The following is a 13,604-nucleotide window of genomic DNA, read 5'->3' as shown; positions in this document are numbered from 1 at the left end:
CCCCTGCTGGGTATTTTCCCAGAAGATCTAAAAACATCATATCACAGTGATGTATGTGCACCTATGTTCATAGCAGCACAATTTGTAATTCCAAGCTTTATTTATGAGAAAATGCTCATTGGCAGACAAGTTCTACTGACCAATTAACATTGGCTTTAACTCTCATTTCACAGGTATTATAATACTAAGTTTGAAGCTATGAAGAATAAGTAGTCTTGGTGACGCATGGGGTTGAGGCAGGAGGACGGCAAATTTGAGCCCAGGTGGGCCCTTGACTCATTTAGTGAGACCCTACTTCAAAATTTAAAAAAATACAAAAGGGGTTGGGAATGAAGCTCAGTGCGAAGGCCCTGGGCTCCATCCTCAGTACTGGGGAAAAGAAAAAGAAATAGTCACCAAAGCATGAATTTTCCAGTCATACACTAAATCTGTAGACAGTGATAAATTTACTGTGGTCAAGAAGATGAATTTGAAAATGACCCATTTCAAGAGAGGAAAATTATTCTCTATAAAAAAGAGAAACATTATGTCATGAATGGATATTTTTCCTAATACACAAAAGTAGAACTTACTGGTAGACTAGAACTACATGGTTTTTGAAATGCCTTCCAACTGTTCCTGATTTTTTATTTCACTAGAGCAGGGTAGCAGGATAGTGGGGGTTCTGACAGGAATCTATACTTGTATACGCTCATTCATATTTTGTAAAGGATGGCAGCCAATTAAATTTCATGTGTCTCTACATAACTACAGCACTTAATTCCCTGTTTCTACAAAGTCAGTTCTTTACTACTGAAATTATTACACATTTCTAGGTTTACTTTTGAAAGTAAGTCTTTTGTGAAGATTTAAATTTTCTCTGTCACACACACACACACACACACACACACACACACACCCCACAGGAAATATAAAAACATCTGTTGGATTGACTTGAAAATATCATTGGAACAAAAACATCAGTGACAATTTCAATGGTTCTTTTAGTAATAAAACCTAATTGAAGACATTTTTGTGCTTTAAATGTTATGTTAAAGATATTGAAAAAGAGAGATACTTCACTTTTTGCACATCTCAAATGCTCATTTTATAAAGAAATGAAATTTTAGTGTGCTTTGACTTTAAAATAGTGCTGGAAGAGTAACTCAGAGGAAAAGAAAAAAGAGAAGGTCCTAAGGCCATCTTGATTTAATTTAGAAACCTGAATTTAAATAGAAAACATGTAAAGACAGTTAAAAATGTGAATATGAAATACTGGCCATCTTAAACACTGAAATATATTGTAGAATAAAAATACGCATACCATGCTGCTGATATATCTTGACATTTCTTCCAGGACAGCTATATTTTTAGTACTGTGTTTTTTAAGAATCTTTTCGGTTTGTATTACTGAAGTTGACAGACACACTCATGGCCAATTTTAAATGATCAGGAATTAATATTTATTAAATATTGATAAAGACCTGGATTTAGTGGCATGTCTCCTCTATTTCAGTGATATATTAAAATAATACCCATATTATAGCAATATTATCGTTTATTCAGTATGCTTTCCTTTCTCTTTTCAATGGGTTAAACAAAATTTAAGTCATACCTTAAAAACAATTTATCCATATTATATGCAGTAAATTAATTTCATTCCTCAAAGTCATCTTTCTGAGTTACCTTGAATTTCAACTGGCAAAAGTTTTTAAGTAAGAAAAGTTAGCCTAAAACATTTGAATGCTATGTTTTAGATTTTACTTCAATGTCTATGTAACAGATATATAAACAGATGAAATAGGTTTGTGAGTTTGGAACTAGTTCTATATCCTCTCTAAAAAGGGTCTATCTTCAATTTTGACAGAAAAACTGACACTGTGATTGTAGAGTCCTGTATAGACCAACTGACCTGACTGGTTCAAGTGAATCCTAGAGAGGTGATTGGGTTGTGAGGGCCCGAAGCTCATCAAAGGCTGGAAGAAGGGCTCTTAGGAGGCAGAGCCTCGTGAAGGTTCTCAGGCCCCGACCCGTCCTCTTGGGCTCCTCCCCTGCTCTTTGTTCTCAGATACCGTGAGATGAACAGCTTTCCTTTGCCACCCTTTGACCACGTTTCTGCCTCGGAGCAGGCTAATTATAAATGGAAGCCATGGAAATCATGAGCTAAAATAAATCTCTTCTTTCAGTTATATTGTCAGGTATTTTGTCCCAGCCAGTTGGAAAGTTGTCCAGTGCAGTGTGCAAAACACGATAATATTGACCCTCAGTGAAGATCCTTCAGACTCTTCGTTTGGCCGCTTGGGTGGTCCTGATGAAGGGTCTCTTCCGTGTTGTGGTGAACTGGCCACCCTCTGCCGAGGGCACGCACCCTTACAGCTCCCGTGCTTGGGCTGGGAAATCTCACACCTCAGGAGCAGGTCCGAGCTCTGTCTCTGTGTTCTGTCCACAGTGGTTTTCTGGCTACCTCTTTTTTGTGGCTGGAGTCTGAATTTGTTCATTTAGGTTGGTCAAGGTCTGTCATAAAAGACAAAATACAAGATACAAGCTCTATTTCCTACTCTGACCCTGGGAGTCTTGAACCGCATTCTGTTTATGACTGTCTTGAGGCACTGTCCAGCTGAGACTGCAGGGTGAGAGACTGTTTGATGATACCTTCTTATGAGAAGAGCGTTTGAAAACCATCATGTTCGTTTCTAGGCTGTTTTTGTAAAAAGCCACCTCGGATCTCTTTATGATTTTCCTCTGCTTCCTGGTTGGCGTTTGAACCTGAGGTTGCTAGATAGAAAAACTATGAATACATTGAGTTTTGCAATATAAAGCATTTTCAAAGAACCTGATTTCTAGAGGAAATCAGGCAAAGACAAATTTGCCTTGTAAGGATACCTTATTCTCCAGGCACCTCTGCCTGGAAACTGGATCACTTCTGAGGAGTGATTATTTCTGCAAGTCACTAGATACAAACAGAAATCAGCATTTTTCCCATTTTCTGAGACTTTATTCAACTTAATTATTACCTAAATTTTGGGATTTTATTCATAGTAATTATTTGTTACCTTAATTTTATTTGGTCAGATAGTTACAGCAGTTTGAATTCTATCTTTGTATAATAAAATATACAATTATAAAATTGAGTTAAATAATGAGGTTAATAGCAAACCCACATTAGCAAATAAAAGCTTGCCTGGTAAATACTGGGTTGTAGCATATTTCAGGTATCTCTGTCAGGAGATGGATCAGCTTAAATATCTCAGATCAACTCCAAGTAAAAAGTTTTTATAAAAGTCAACTACTCTTACTGCTGCTAAATTTTTAATTGTACCCGAGTATACTTTTATGTATTTTTGCTAGATAATAAGATGCATTACAGAAATAATATATAATGTATAAATTTTATCTCATGACTTAGTTTTTTTTGTTTGTTTGTTTTTTGTTTTTGTTTTTTTCCGGTACCAGGAATCGAACTCACGACCTTGTGCTTGCCAGGCAGGCGCTGTGCCGCTGAGCCAAATCCCCAGCCCCTATCTCATGACTTTGAAAGCATGATTTTCAATATTTCTGATTCCCAGTCAAAGTGGGGGAATACTCATTTATGATACATCATGTGAATGAATGAGGACACTTCTCCCCACACACTCCGTGTGTGTGTGTGTGTGTGTGTGCGCGCGCGCGTGCGTTGCTTTTCTCGCTGATGTCTTTCCTAATGTCTTTTCCTTGCAGCCTGTCCTCATTGCTAGGTTTTTCCATTTTTTAAAATCAAAGTCAGCGAGCAGATTTTCCCTAGACCCTGACGTCTTACCTTTCCTGCCTCTCACTCCATCTCTCTTCCTCCTCTCTAAAGAACAAGAAAGTCACCCAGATTTGCTTTTCTCCACTTTCTCATTTCATTCGCTTATCAGTCTTTTACGGTTGGATTTCCCCACCTGCCAGTACTCTGAAATTGCTCTTCATCATAAGTTAGTAATTAGCAAACCTCCTATTTCTTGGCCTTCCTGGGGCATTTGACCTCTTTGCTCACTCAACTCCCGAAATCTCCTGTGCAATCATTTCTAAAATTTAATCCACGTTGACCCTTTGTTTATCTTATCTTTTTTACTATCTCAGTTTTTCTCACCCTCAGTTTTGATAGCTCTAGATTTTTTCGTTACCCCTCTCATTGTATATTACTTTGCTGAGGAAATTAACCTGCAAAATTCCTGTCTTCAGAGCATCTGTTGTCTGCAGCGCCGTAGTCACATGTTCCTGCTCTGCTTGGCATAGATATGCTGCCCTCGCTCATTGACGGTTGACGTTAACAACAACCTGTTTCTCTTCCCGTATTATCTTTCTCCCCATATCAGTTCCCATCAGGTATCTCTCAACTTCTAGGAACCTAAATTTCTAGGTATCATTTCAGTGCCTATGCTCTTCCCCTTTGAGTTGTCCTGAAGTTGTGTTGCTGAGCTCTTTCCCTGTCCTTGAGAGACGCCAGAGTCCGGCTGTGGTAGTACCTTGATGGAACCCACTTCTCCTTGACTGTGCTTTTACTACCGTACTTACTAGTATAACTCTTTTACAAGTGAATGGCAAGTTGAATACTAAATTCATGACTGGAGAAGTTATTTCATTAATCACTTTGTAATTTTAATTATTTCTTTACAGATTATTTTAAAATGAGCCTATCACCCTCATTCAATTTTATATGTATAAAATAATGTGTATTTTTGTAGGAGTCAAATTTACTATTCATTGTGTATTGAACATACATTGTCTATGTGATGGACACAGAAAATAGGCTAACAATACCATGAGGAGTTAAACCACTGACCCCATTCAATTCACAGTCTTGTGAAAGAGACAGTACCGTGAGCAAATATCAATACTGCGGTGTAACAAGTGCTAAACAGTGGAGTGTAGCAAAGCTACAGGAGGCTGAGAAGGACATGACTTCCGTGTAAGAGAACTGAAAAGGTATCACAGAGATTGAGTTATGTAGGGCTGGGTGGTAACGCAAGTGTAGGGGTCTGCCTGGCAGGTGGAAAAGGATGTTTAGGTACAGGAAACAGTGCCAGTAAGGAATGGTCCGCTTTATAAGAAACAGAGACCTTGGACTTTGTACACGTGGAGATTTGTTGGATGTATTTAGGCAGAAGAATCAGATGTATTCCTCATCACATTTGTAGGGCCTATTGGAAGTGGAAAAGATGTAGTCAAGCAGTTTATTAGAAGGCTGTTGCAAAAAATCTAGATGATAGGGGAATCCAAACCAAATATACAGAGAGAAAACATAAGAACTGAATAAACTTAAATTCTGAAAATAATGCCCAAACTCTCTCTGCGCACACTGTATATCTTCATTTTGTTTTTGTCTTAAACTGTAGACATGGGATGTAGAGCTGGAAAGGTCTGCAGAATCCTGGGCTGAAACGTGTTTGTGGGAGCATGGACCCGCAAGCCTGCTTCCATCCATTGGACAGAATCTGGGCGCGCACTGGGGAAGGTAGCTTATTGTGAAACGTTTGCTTCTGAAAATGTGTGTTTGAAATGAAATGCTTAATTCACCGTTGCAAATTTGCAAAGGCTATTGCCTAAGAGAGAAACAGCTAATCACAAAATAAGTAAGAAAAGCCAAATATCATGCGTACTAGAATAATTAGCAATATGTGTATATATTTTACAGTTTTTCTAAAATTAGTATATGTTTGCTATACATGCTATCTACATTTATCTTGGGAAGTTGGCACATACACATGGCACACCTTCATGGTTTATACTTCCCTCCCCACCCTCCTGTCTTCCCCAACCCCAGACGATTTGTTTTGTTTTGTTTTGTTCTTGTCTTTTTCAGACAGGGTCTCGCTGTGCAGTTCAGGCTGGCCTTGAACTCACTTTGTAACCCAGTCTGGCTTCAAAATTGGCAGCAATCCTCCTGCCTCAGCCTCTCAAGTGCTAGGATTATAGGTGTGCACCACCACACCCAGCTTTAGAGGACTTATTTTTGTTTTAAATTATTGATGTATTCATAATGTAATGAACATAAGGGTTTAAAATATATAATTTACACAAAAATGTCTTTGCAAAGCTTTGTTAACCTCTTTTGCAGTATTTGGTTTTACATTTTCTCCACGTTGTTCTCTATGGTCGTTTTCTTTTAATAGATATAGACCCCCAACATTTCATGTACAAGCGTGGTATGATGAAGTGAGAGATTTTAGCTACCCATATGAACATGAGTGCAACCCGTACTGTCCATTCAGATGTTCTGGTCCTGTGTGCACTCATTACACACAGGTATGTTTGGGGTATTTGATACTCTTTTCCTCCAAGCTGAGATAGCACAACTATGGCAGCATGAGAAGCACTGAATGTATGGCTTATATTATTTGGTATGGTTGTGTGAAAAACGCCGTTATTCATCACATGGAATAGGCTTGCAGCTTTTTATCAAAAATAATTTTACCGTGAAAAAGTTCAAACATTTACTTAAAAAAATTAATAGATATATATGGGGAGGGAACAGTTTACTATCTTCAAAATCAAAATTTTATTCCAAAGAATAAGAATATAGTTTCATTGAGCAATACCATTCAGCATTTATATGTGTGCAATACATATAGCTAAATATATATTTATACTATATGTTATAAATACATTTACAACTTACAATTTATATATTTACCACACTAAATTATATATATATATTGCACACATAGATTTATACTTAACGTTAATATTTGCTATTGAATATGTTTTAAATGTCTAATTCCAACAATGAAAGGCAGGTTCAACTAGATTCAGCCTACCAGTGATTAGTTTCTAAAATTTCTATAACCTGTTTTTAGTGAGTCTAATCTTTCTGTGTGTCCTTGCATGTGATAAGATCAAAATCAGCACTGAGCTACCGAATTACCCTTGGCACAATGAAAAGACCATGTTGTATAAAAATTTTAAATACTTAAAATTTAGGACATTTAAATATTTAACTTTTGCTTGAGTATGATGTAAAACTTTGCTCCTTTTTAGGCAAATTTCACCATAAAAGTGTTTACAGGACATATAAGTTTGTGCAAATGTAACTTTTGAATTATTCAGGAAGTTTGCTTTCCAAAACTGCTGACATTTGGTACCAGATTGACTTGTTTGTCATATAGATCTCTTTAAAATTGAATCAAGCATGACCCAGAGTCTCAGGGAAAATATGATGTTTGATATTGCCTCCTTTCATTTTGAGAGATAGATGTTAGTTTTTCAGGATCAATGTTTATCCATTTTCCTTTCGAATATGCTGTCTTACTTCACCTCCGCTTGTTACTCAGGAGTCTGTCTTTTCTCTACCGTAGGTGGTGTGGGCAACAAGTAGCAGAATAGGCTGTGCCATTAATTTGTGCCACAACATGAATATCTGGGGCCAGATATGGCCCAAGGCTGTCTACTTGGTGTGCAATTATTCCCCAAAGTGAGTAGACAAAACACTGCTTCCAGACGTACATTTTCCTGAACAGCATGACAGTACTTTAATGTTCTGACCTTTTCTCATTTTCAGTGTATACTGAGTAATGTATCGTGTTTTAATTCAGCTCTTTTCATATGGCAGGAATTGCACTTGCCTGCTCTGTACGTTAAGTCAGTGCTGAAGGGATGTGAAAATTTAAGAAATGATCTTTGTGAAGACGGGAATCCTATTATGTCTCTAGTTTTACACATTGAACTATTCTATTCCATAAATATTCAGTAATTTTGATTAGAGATTGCCAAGTAAAGATAATTGGGGAATTTATTTGCATCTATGCCTAGACTATTTGAATGATTACACTAAAAATTTTAGACCAAGTCTTAGAGTCAAATTTAAATTTATGGTCTGGATGTACTAAAACATGAAATACAGCTGTACAGCCCATATAGAATTTAGTGTTCTGTAAAAGTTAGATTTTAAAATTTTTAATAGTACACATAGCAAATTACTTCAAAAGCTTGAAAAGAATGAGACAGTAATTTTTATGCAAACCTAGTAACCAAAAGGACTCTATACCAAAATACATCTGTGTCCTAAATTGAATACACAGAGATCATTATCTAGAGGATTCATCAGTATTTTGTGATGTTTTATAAATCATGCTGTTACCCTACCTCTGACTGGAGCGCATCCTCTCTTTCAGGGGAAACTGGTGGGGCCATGCCCCTTACAAGCATGGGCGACCCTGTTCTGCTTGCCCCCCTAGTTTTGGAGGGGGCTGTAGAGAAAATCTGTGTTACAAAGGTAAGTGCTATTTTTTTTTTTTTTGCAATATTCACTTTAGTTTATATTTTTATTCAACTCTGCATTAACTTGTGTTAAAGGAAAAATTCAAACATCTGCTGATGGTGTGACTCAGGGCTACAGTCTTGCTTAGCATATACAAGGCCCTGGGTTCTATCCTCAGCAACATACACTCACAAAAAATCTAAAAGTGTGCTTTATTACTACATGAAAAATTTGCACAACTCTATTTCAAGTATTTTGAGGATGCTACTTAAATACATGTAATTTCACATTTATTTTATAATTTTTAATATTAGTAAGTGAATTATATCAGTGTATACTGAAAGGGGAATTACATGATTTTATCAGATAACCACTTTTAATTCTATGTTGAAGTTACTCCAGAATGATAATACATATCTTAAAGGCCACTGTTTTATATTGACTAGAAGTATTTCCATAACTGTCATAATTTTTAAGGATTTAGCTGTTGAACACAATTCATTTTTAGCACTTGGAACATTTTTACAAAAATCCCTCCCCATGTATATTACTGACCAATCCTGTTTGATGAATTATATTGATATCTACCTCTTGCTGAAGACTGGATAATTTCTCATGCCAAGATAACAAAAAAAGTATCATAAAACTGTTACAAAGTTAGTGCACTCAAATGCATTTGAAATCTTAAAAGTAAGTATAAATATGGTGTCACTTTTATAGTGGTGTCACTTTTATAGTACATGAAGAGAAAGTGTATATGACAAAGCTTTGTGAAAATTCATGCTCTGGCTATTCAAAAGGACATTTATTACTGTCTTGTTCCTTTTTCTTATTGATGATTACATGAAGATCTATGTAGATTAAGTTATTGAAAAATCTGAATACATACAGAAATTTTTTAGTCCTCATAAAAAGTTGTGTCTTGTTTTCCTTTAATGACTGAATGCTTATTGGTTGTAATGAACAGACAAGAAATACTCATTTATGTCACTGCATTGTATACGTCATTTTAAAATTCCTGGAAGTATCTTTTCAGTGTGTGTGTGTGTGTGTGTGTGTGTGTGTGTTTGTGTGTGTGTTTATTCTCTGCCCCTAAATCCACAACTTTCCTGCCTCATCACTGACCACTCTGTTTTTTCCTTGGATTTCATAATCCCTTTTTTCTAGTTGGTAAATTCACCATGTGAAAATAATGGCACATCTCCAGAATGTGTCATTTATGAGTCTTCCCTTGATATAGGCCAGTTTGGGGAGAAAAATTAAATTCAAACTTGAAACTGTTATCTATTGTCAAGTTTAAAGTCTTGCACCTTGAAATATTTTCTAAAAGAGAAAAAGATCTTTCTGTAGAAATGGCTGCCTTAGGAAATAACGAAGGCATGTCGATCCTTCTTAATGCCCCATTTCCACTTGGGAGAATTCAAAATGTGATCCTTCTGAAAATACTAAGAATGTGACTCCACTTGGGAAAAGAAATTCAAATTTCCCTAAGCCTCAAATGTAATAGATTGCTGTGTAGATTTCTTGGTGTCATTTTGAAAACCAAACACCGACTACATGTTGAAATATAAGCAGAGTTGAGAAGTGACTCCACTGATGATTAGCCAGGTGCTAAATAAATGAATCAAAGGCTGACGTGTGGACTTCATCTGCTTCAGCGCAGTGACCTGAAGCCAAAACCTCTGCCTATGAAAGTCTTGATTTTCTAGTTTCAAATATTAGACAGGTTTTGTTATTTAATAATCTGTGCCCTTGTGAAATGGGATTCATATTACTTACATTCACTGTCTGTAACAGAGGGGTCAGACAGATATTACCCTCCTCGAGAAGAAGAAACAAATGAGATTGAACGTCAGCAGGCGCATGTTCGTGATTCCCACGTTCGAACAAGATCAGATGATACCGATAGAAATGAAGTCATAAGCACACAACAAATGTGTAAGACCTCCAGATTATTTATAAAAATTTTACAATTTTATATAGATGCATAGCCACCTATATTTTATGTATTTGGATGATTTTTACAATGAGAAAAATGAAACTTGTCATTACATTATGTATAATGAATTATAGAAACTTCCACATTATCAAAATTATTTCTTGTCTTGTTTTTAACCTTTAGCCCAAATTGTTTCTTGTGAAGTAAGGTTACGAGACCAGTGCAAAGGGACAACCTGCAATAGGTAATAGAAACTAGTATTCTGAGAATCAAATGACAAAACAGAAGCATTTTCACTTTATGTAGATGTGTAGAAAAACTAAATTTTATTCTCTGTCGCTTTCCTCTAGATATGAATGCCCTGCTGGCTGTTTGGATAGTAAAGCCAAAGTAATTGGCAGTGTACATTATGAAATGGTAAGTATAAAAGTGTACTTATTTAGGAATAGAACCCTTCTAGATACATTTATAACAGTGTACATGAAGTGTGGATATTTTTCTCAGAAATGCTTACGTAACTGAAGGTCACCGTATCTTAGAGCTCGGGTGTTTTAACGTCTTGTGTTTCTTCCTGTCCTTCAAGCAATCCAGCATCTGTAGAGCTGCGATTCATTACGGTATAATAGACAATGAAGGTGGCTGGGTGGATATCACTAGACAAGGAAGAAAACAGTATTTCATCAAATCCAACAGAAACGGTGTGCAAACCATCGGGTAAGTACTGAAATGACCATTTGCGCAGCATGATTTTACATTGTTACACTGAGCTCTCACATGGTTATAGAACAAAGCATAGAAGAATTTAAGAGAAAATTTCAGAGAGGTTGGTAATTTTCAAGGTTCATGGTAGTTACATGAGTTCTGTAGACAAAAAGAAGAAACAATAATCTAAAAGTTGAACACATGCTTATAAAGGGGCAGGCTACAACTCTGAACTTTCAAGAGTTTAAGAGTATACAAAGTTGTAGTTAATTCTTGATGCAAAGTAGTAAATTCTTCATCTCTGATAAACTATATGCTACAGGAGGCGAATTATCAAGTGCACTGTCTCTGCCCTGTTTATTAATAATATAAAGTAGCCGGGCGTGGTAGCTCACACCTGTAGTCCTAGCACTCAGGAGACTGTGGCAGGAAGATTCCTGTGAGTTCGAGGCCAGTCTGGGCTACAGAGTGAGACCCTGTCTCAAAACAAACAACCAAACAAACAAAAAGATAAAGTAGATTATTAGATAAAAGAGTTTTGAACAGTTTTGTAAATAGGTAATATACTGTGTTTGTCTTTTGCCCATTCAAATGCAATCTAGCGAGGGGGCTGGGGATTTAGCTCAGCGGCAAAGCGCCTGCCTGGCAAGCGCAAGGTCGTGAGTTCGGTTCCCGGTACCGGAGAAAAACCAAAAAAAAAAAAAAAAAAAAAAAAAAAAAAAAAAAAAATGCAATCTAGCGAAACATAAAAAGCATTAACTTTTAAGTGTTTCTCATATTAAGTACATGAAATGCCTTATTTTAAAACATAAAGTGGAAAAATGCAGGCTTCTGAATTATCTTTATGTAGTATCTTTTTCTTATAAGTAAAATGAACATTACTCAATTTCTCAATTTCTTGAGAAATATGAATCTTTTTTCTTTTATAACTGTCCAGTTGCATGAAGCTCCACAGTTGGTTTAAGTTGGAATTTATAATTATAAAACTGAATTTATTAAAAACCTTTGCAAATTTCTTGAGTGACCTATGCATACAATTTTTTCAAAGGCTTGATGAATGGTTTTTATCCATTAGCAATACCTTCTAGTAATATATTCATAGATATATTTATTAGGTTATTCATTCAGCAAGTATTTATTACTACAATTAATAAAAAATAACTATTAGTTATTAACTTTGATAAGCCACATACTTAGTGTTGTCTTAAACAGCATTGAGTCTATTTACTTTTTTCTCTTAAATTTTTATTATCTCATAGAAATTCTCTTAAAATATGAAGTGTGCTACATTTAGTAGGTTATACATTTGTGTCTCAAACAATGTTATTTGGGGTGTTCAAGTAACAGATGATGAATACTAGCCATTGAATTTGAAAGTGACAGAAAGAAAAGATTTTGAGATTTTATACCATCAGTGTTGACCTAATATATTCAGAGAGTGTACTATGATAAAATACCATCAACAAATAAACCTTAGGTTTGCAATAGATATTTTCCCTCAAAATTTGAGTATATATGAACTAATTAAAATTTTGATAATAATGGCATACCTAATCTTATATTACTGTTTTTAATAATGAAATGTGCTGAGGAAAGTTTGATTCATTTACTATAAACATTTTCCTAGATACTAGGGTGACTGAAAAATAATACACACTCCTTTAAAGGTACTTACTATGTTATAGTCTTTCTACAAGAATGCCTTTTATTTACTGTTGTGAAGAATTAAATAGGTTGGTTCTGTGGAGACAGGTAATTAGTATTTTGAGATTTTAATTTTGAGAAGAAACAAATATGAAGGTGTGTGCATTACTATAAATGTTGAGATTGGTAATAAAAAAAACTACTTTCTAATGTTAAGAGTGATATTGATTTGGTTCAGAAGTGAATAGAGACTTAGACCCAAACAGACACCATATGCTTATGTAGCTATTTTAATATTTACTTTTTAAAGCTAATTTCATATTTTAATAAATATTTACTAATTTTTTGTAATATTTTAATATTTACAAAAATATTTATTGTGACTATAATGCCCACAAGGTAATGACTGACATTTCTAATTTTTATCTTCAGCAAATACCAGTCTGCCAATTCCTTCACAGTCTCCAAAGTGACAGGTTCGTGCTTTGAAAATCTTAATTTCTTACTCCTGTGCAGTGCAGTTTTGGTTCTAAGGATTCACTTACTGCTTTTTGCTTTAATTTTTCAGTTCAGGCTGTCACTTGTGAAACTACTGTGGAACAGCTCTGTCCATTTCATAAGCCTGCTTCACACTGTCCAAGGTACTATTTTCTAAATTTTCTCATTTAAAAAATTAATGAATAGATATAAATGTAAATGATGTAGAGCCCATCAAAAAACGTACACACACTTCATCAGTCTGCCGTACTGAGGTCTGGGAGCTGACGCTCACCACTTTGGGCACCTCTTGCATTGTGAAGATAAAAGTAACTTGTGTTAATCTCATGGCATCTCAATAAATTTAGCATTCAAAGATTTATACAAGTTTTTCTTTTCCTGGCATGTACATTTTTGGCAAAGTCTGTATTTGCATATACACACGTATGTACATACATGTGGCTTTGTTCTTGTGCCTGTTTGTACCTGAGATTCTGTTACTTCTTGTGTTCAGAGTTGTATATGATCTTGAGCTGTTGATGAGGAAGTAGTGGGAGTTCATACACTACACGCACTGCGGACGCTTCTGGTGTACCTTCTCCAAATGCGAAGTCCTTCCTATTCTTCAATAGTAGCAGGGCTTAT

General features: G+C 35.6%; 1 protein-coding gene across 1 annotated transcript in view; it reads left to right on the top strand.

Annotated features, from left to right (window-relative positions):
* Positions 1-13,604, top strand: part of Crispld1 (cysteine-rich secretory protein LCCL domain containing 1) — a gene marked incomplete at its 5' end in the record, with an annotated part of 41,025 nt that overhangs the window by 15,288 nt on the left and 12,133 nt on the right. Inside the window, 10 exon segments of the mRNA XM_013518125.1 lie at positions 5,337-5,455; positions 6,114-6,246; positions 7,296-7,411; positions 8,112-8,212; positions 9,995-10,135; positions 10,320-10,380; positions 10,487-10,553; positions 10,720-10,850; positions 12,915-12,958; positions 13,051-13,123. Of these exon segments, the coding sequence (XP_013373579.1) occupies positions 5,337-5,455; positions 6,114-6,246; positions 7,296-7,411; positions 8,112-8,212; positions 9,995-10,135; positions 10,320-10,380; positions 10,487-10,553; positions 10,720-10,850; positions 12,915-12,958; positions 13,051-13,123 (986 nt within the window).

The sequence above is a fragment of the Chinchilla lanigera genome, unplaced genomic scaffold (genome assembly GCF_000276665.1).
Source record: "Chinchilla lanigera isolate Chin_1 unplaced genomic scaffold, ChiLan1.0 scaffold00043, whole genome shotgun sequence".
Classification (NCBI taxonomy): Eukaryota; Metazoa; Chordata; class Mammalia; order Rodentia; family Chinchillidae; genus Chinchilla; species Chinchilla lanigera.
The sequence above is the reverse complement of the archived record's forward strand: the minus strand, read 5'-3'. Positions and strand labels throughout refer to the sequence as shown.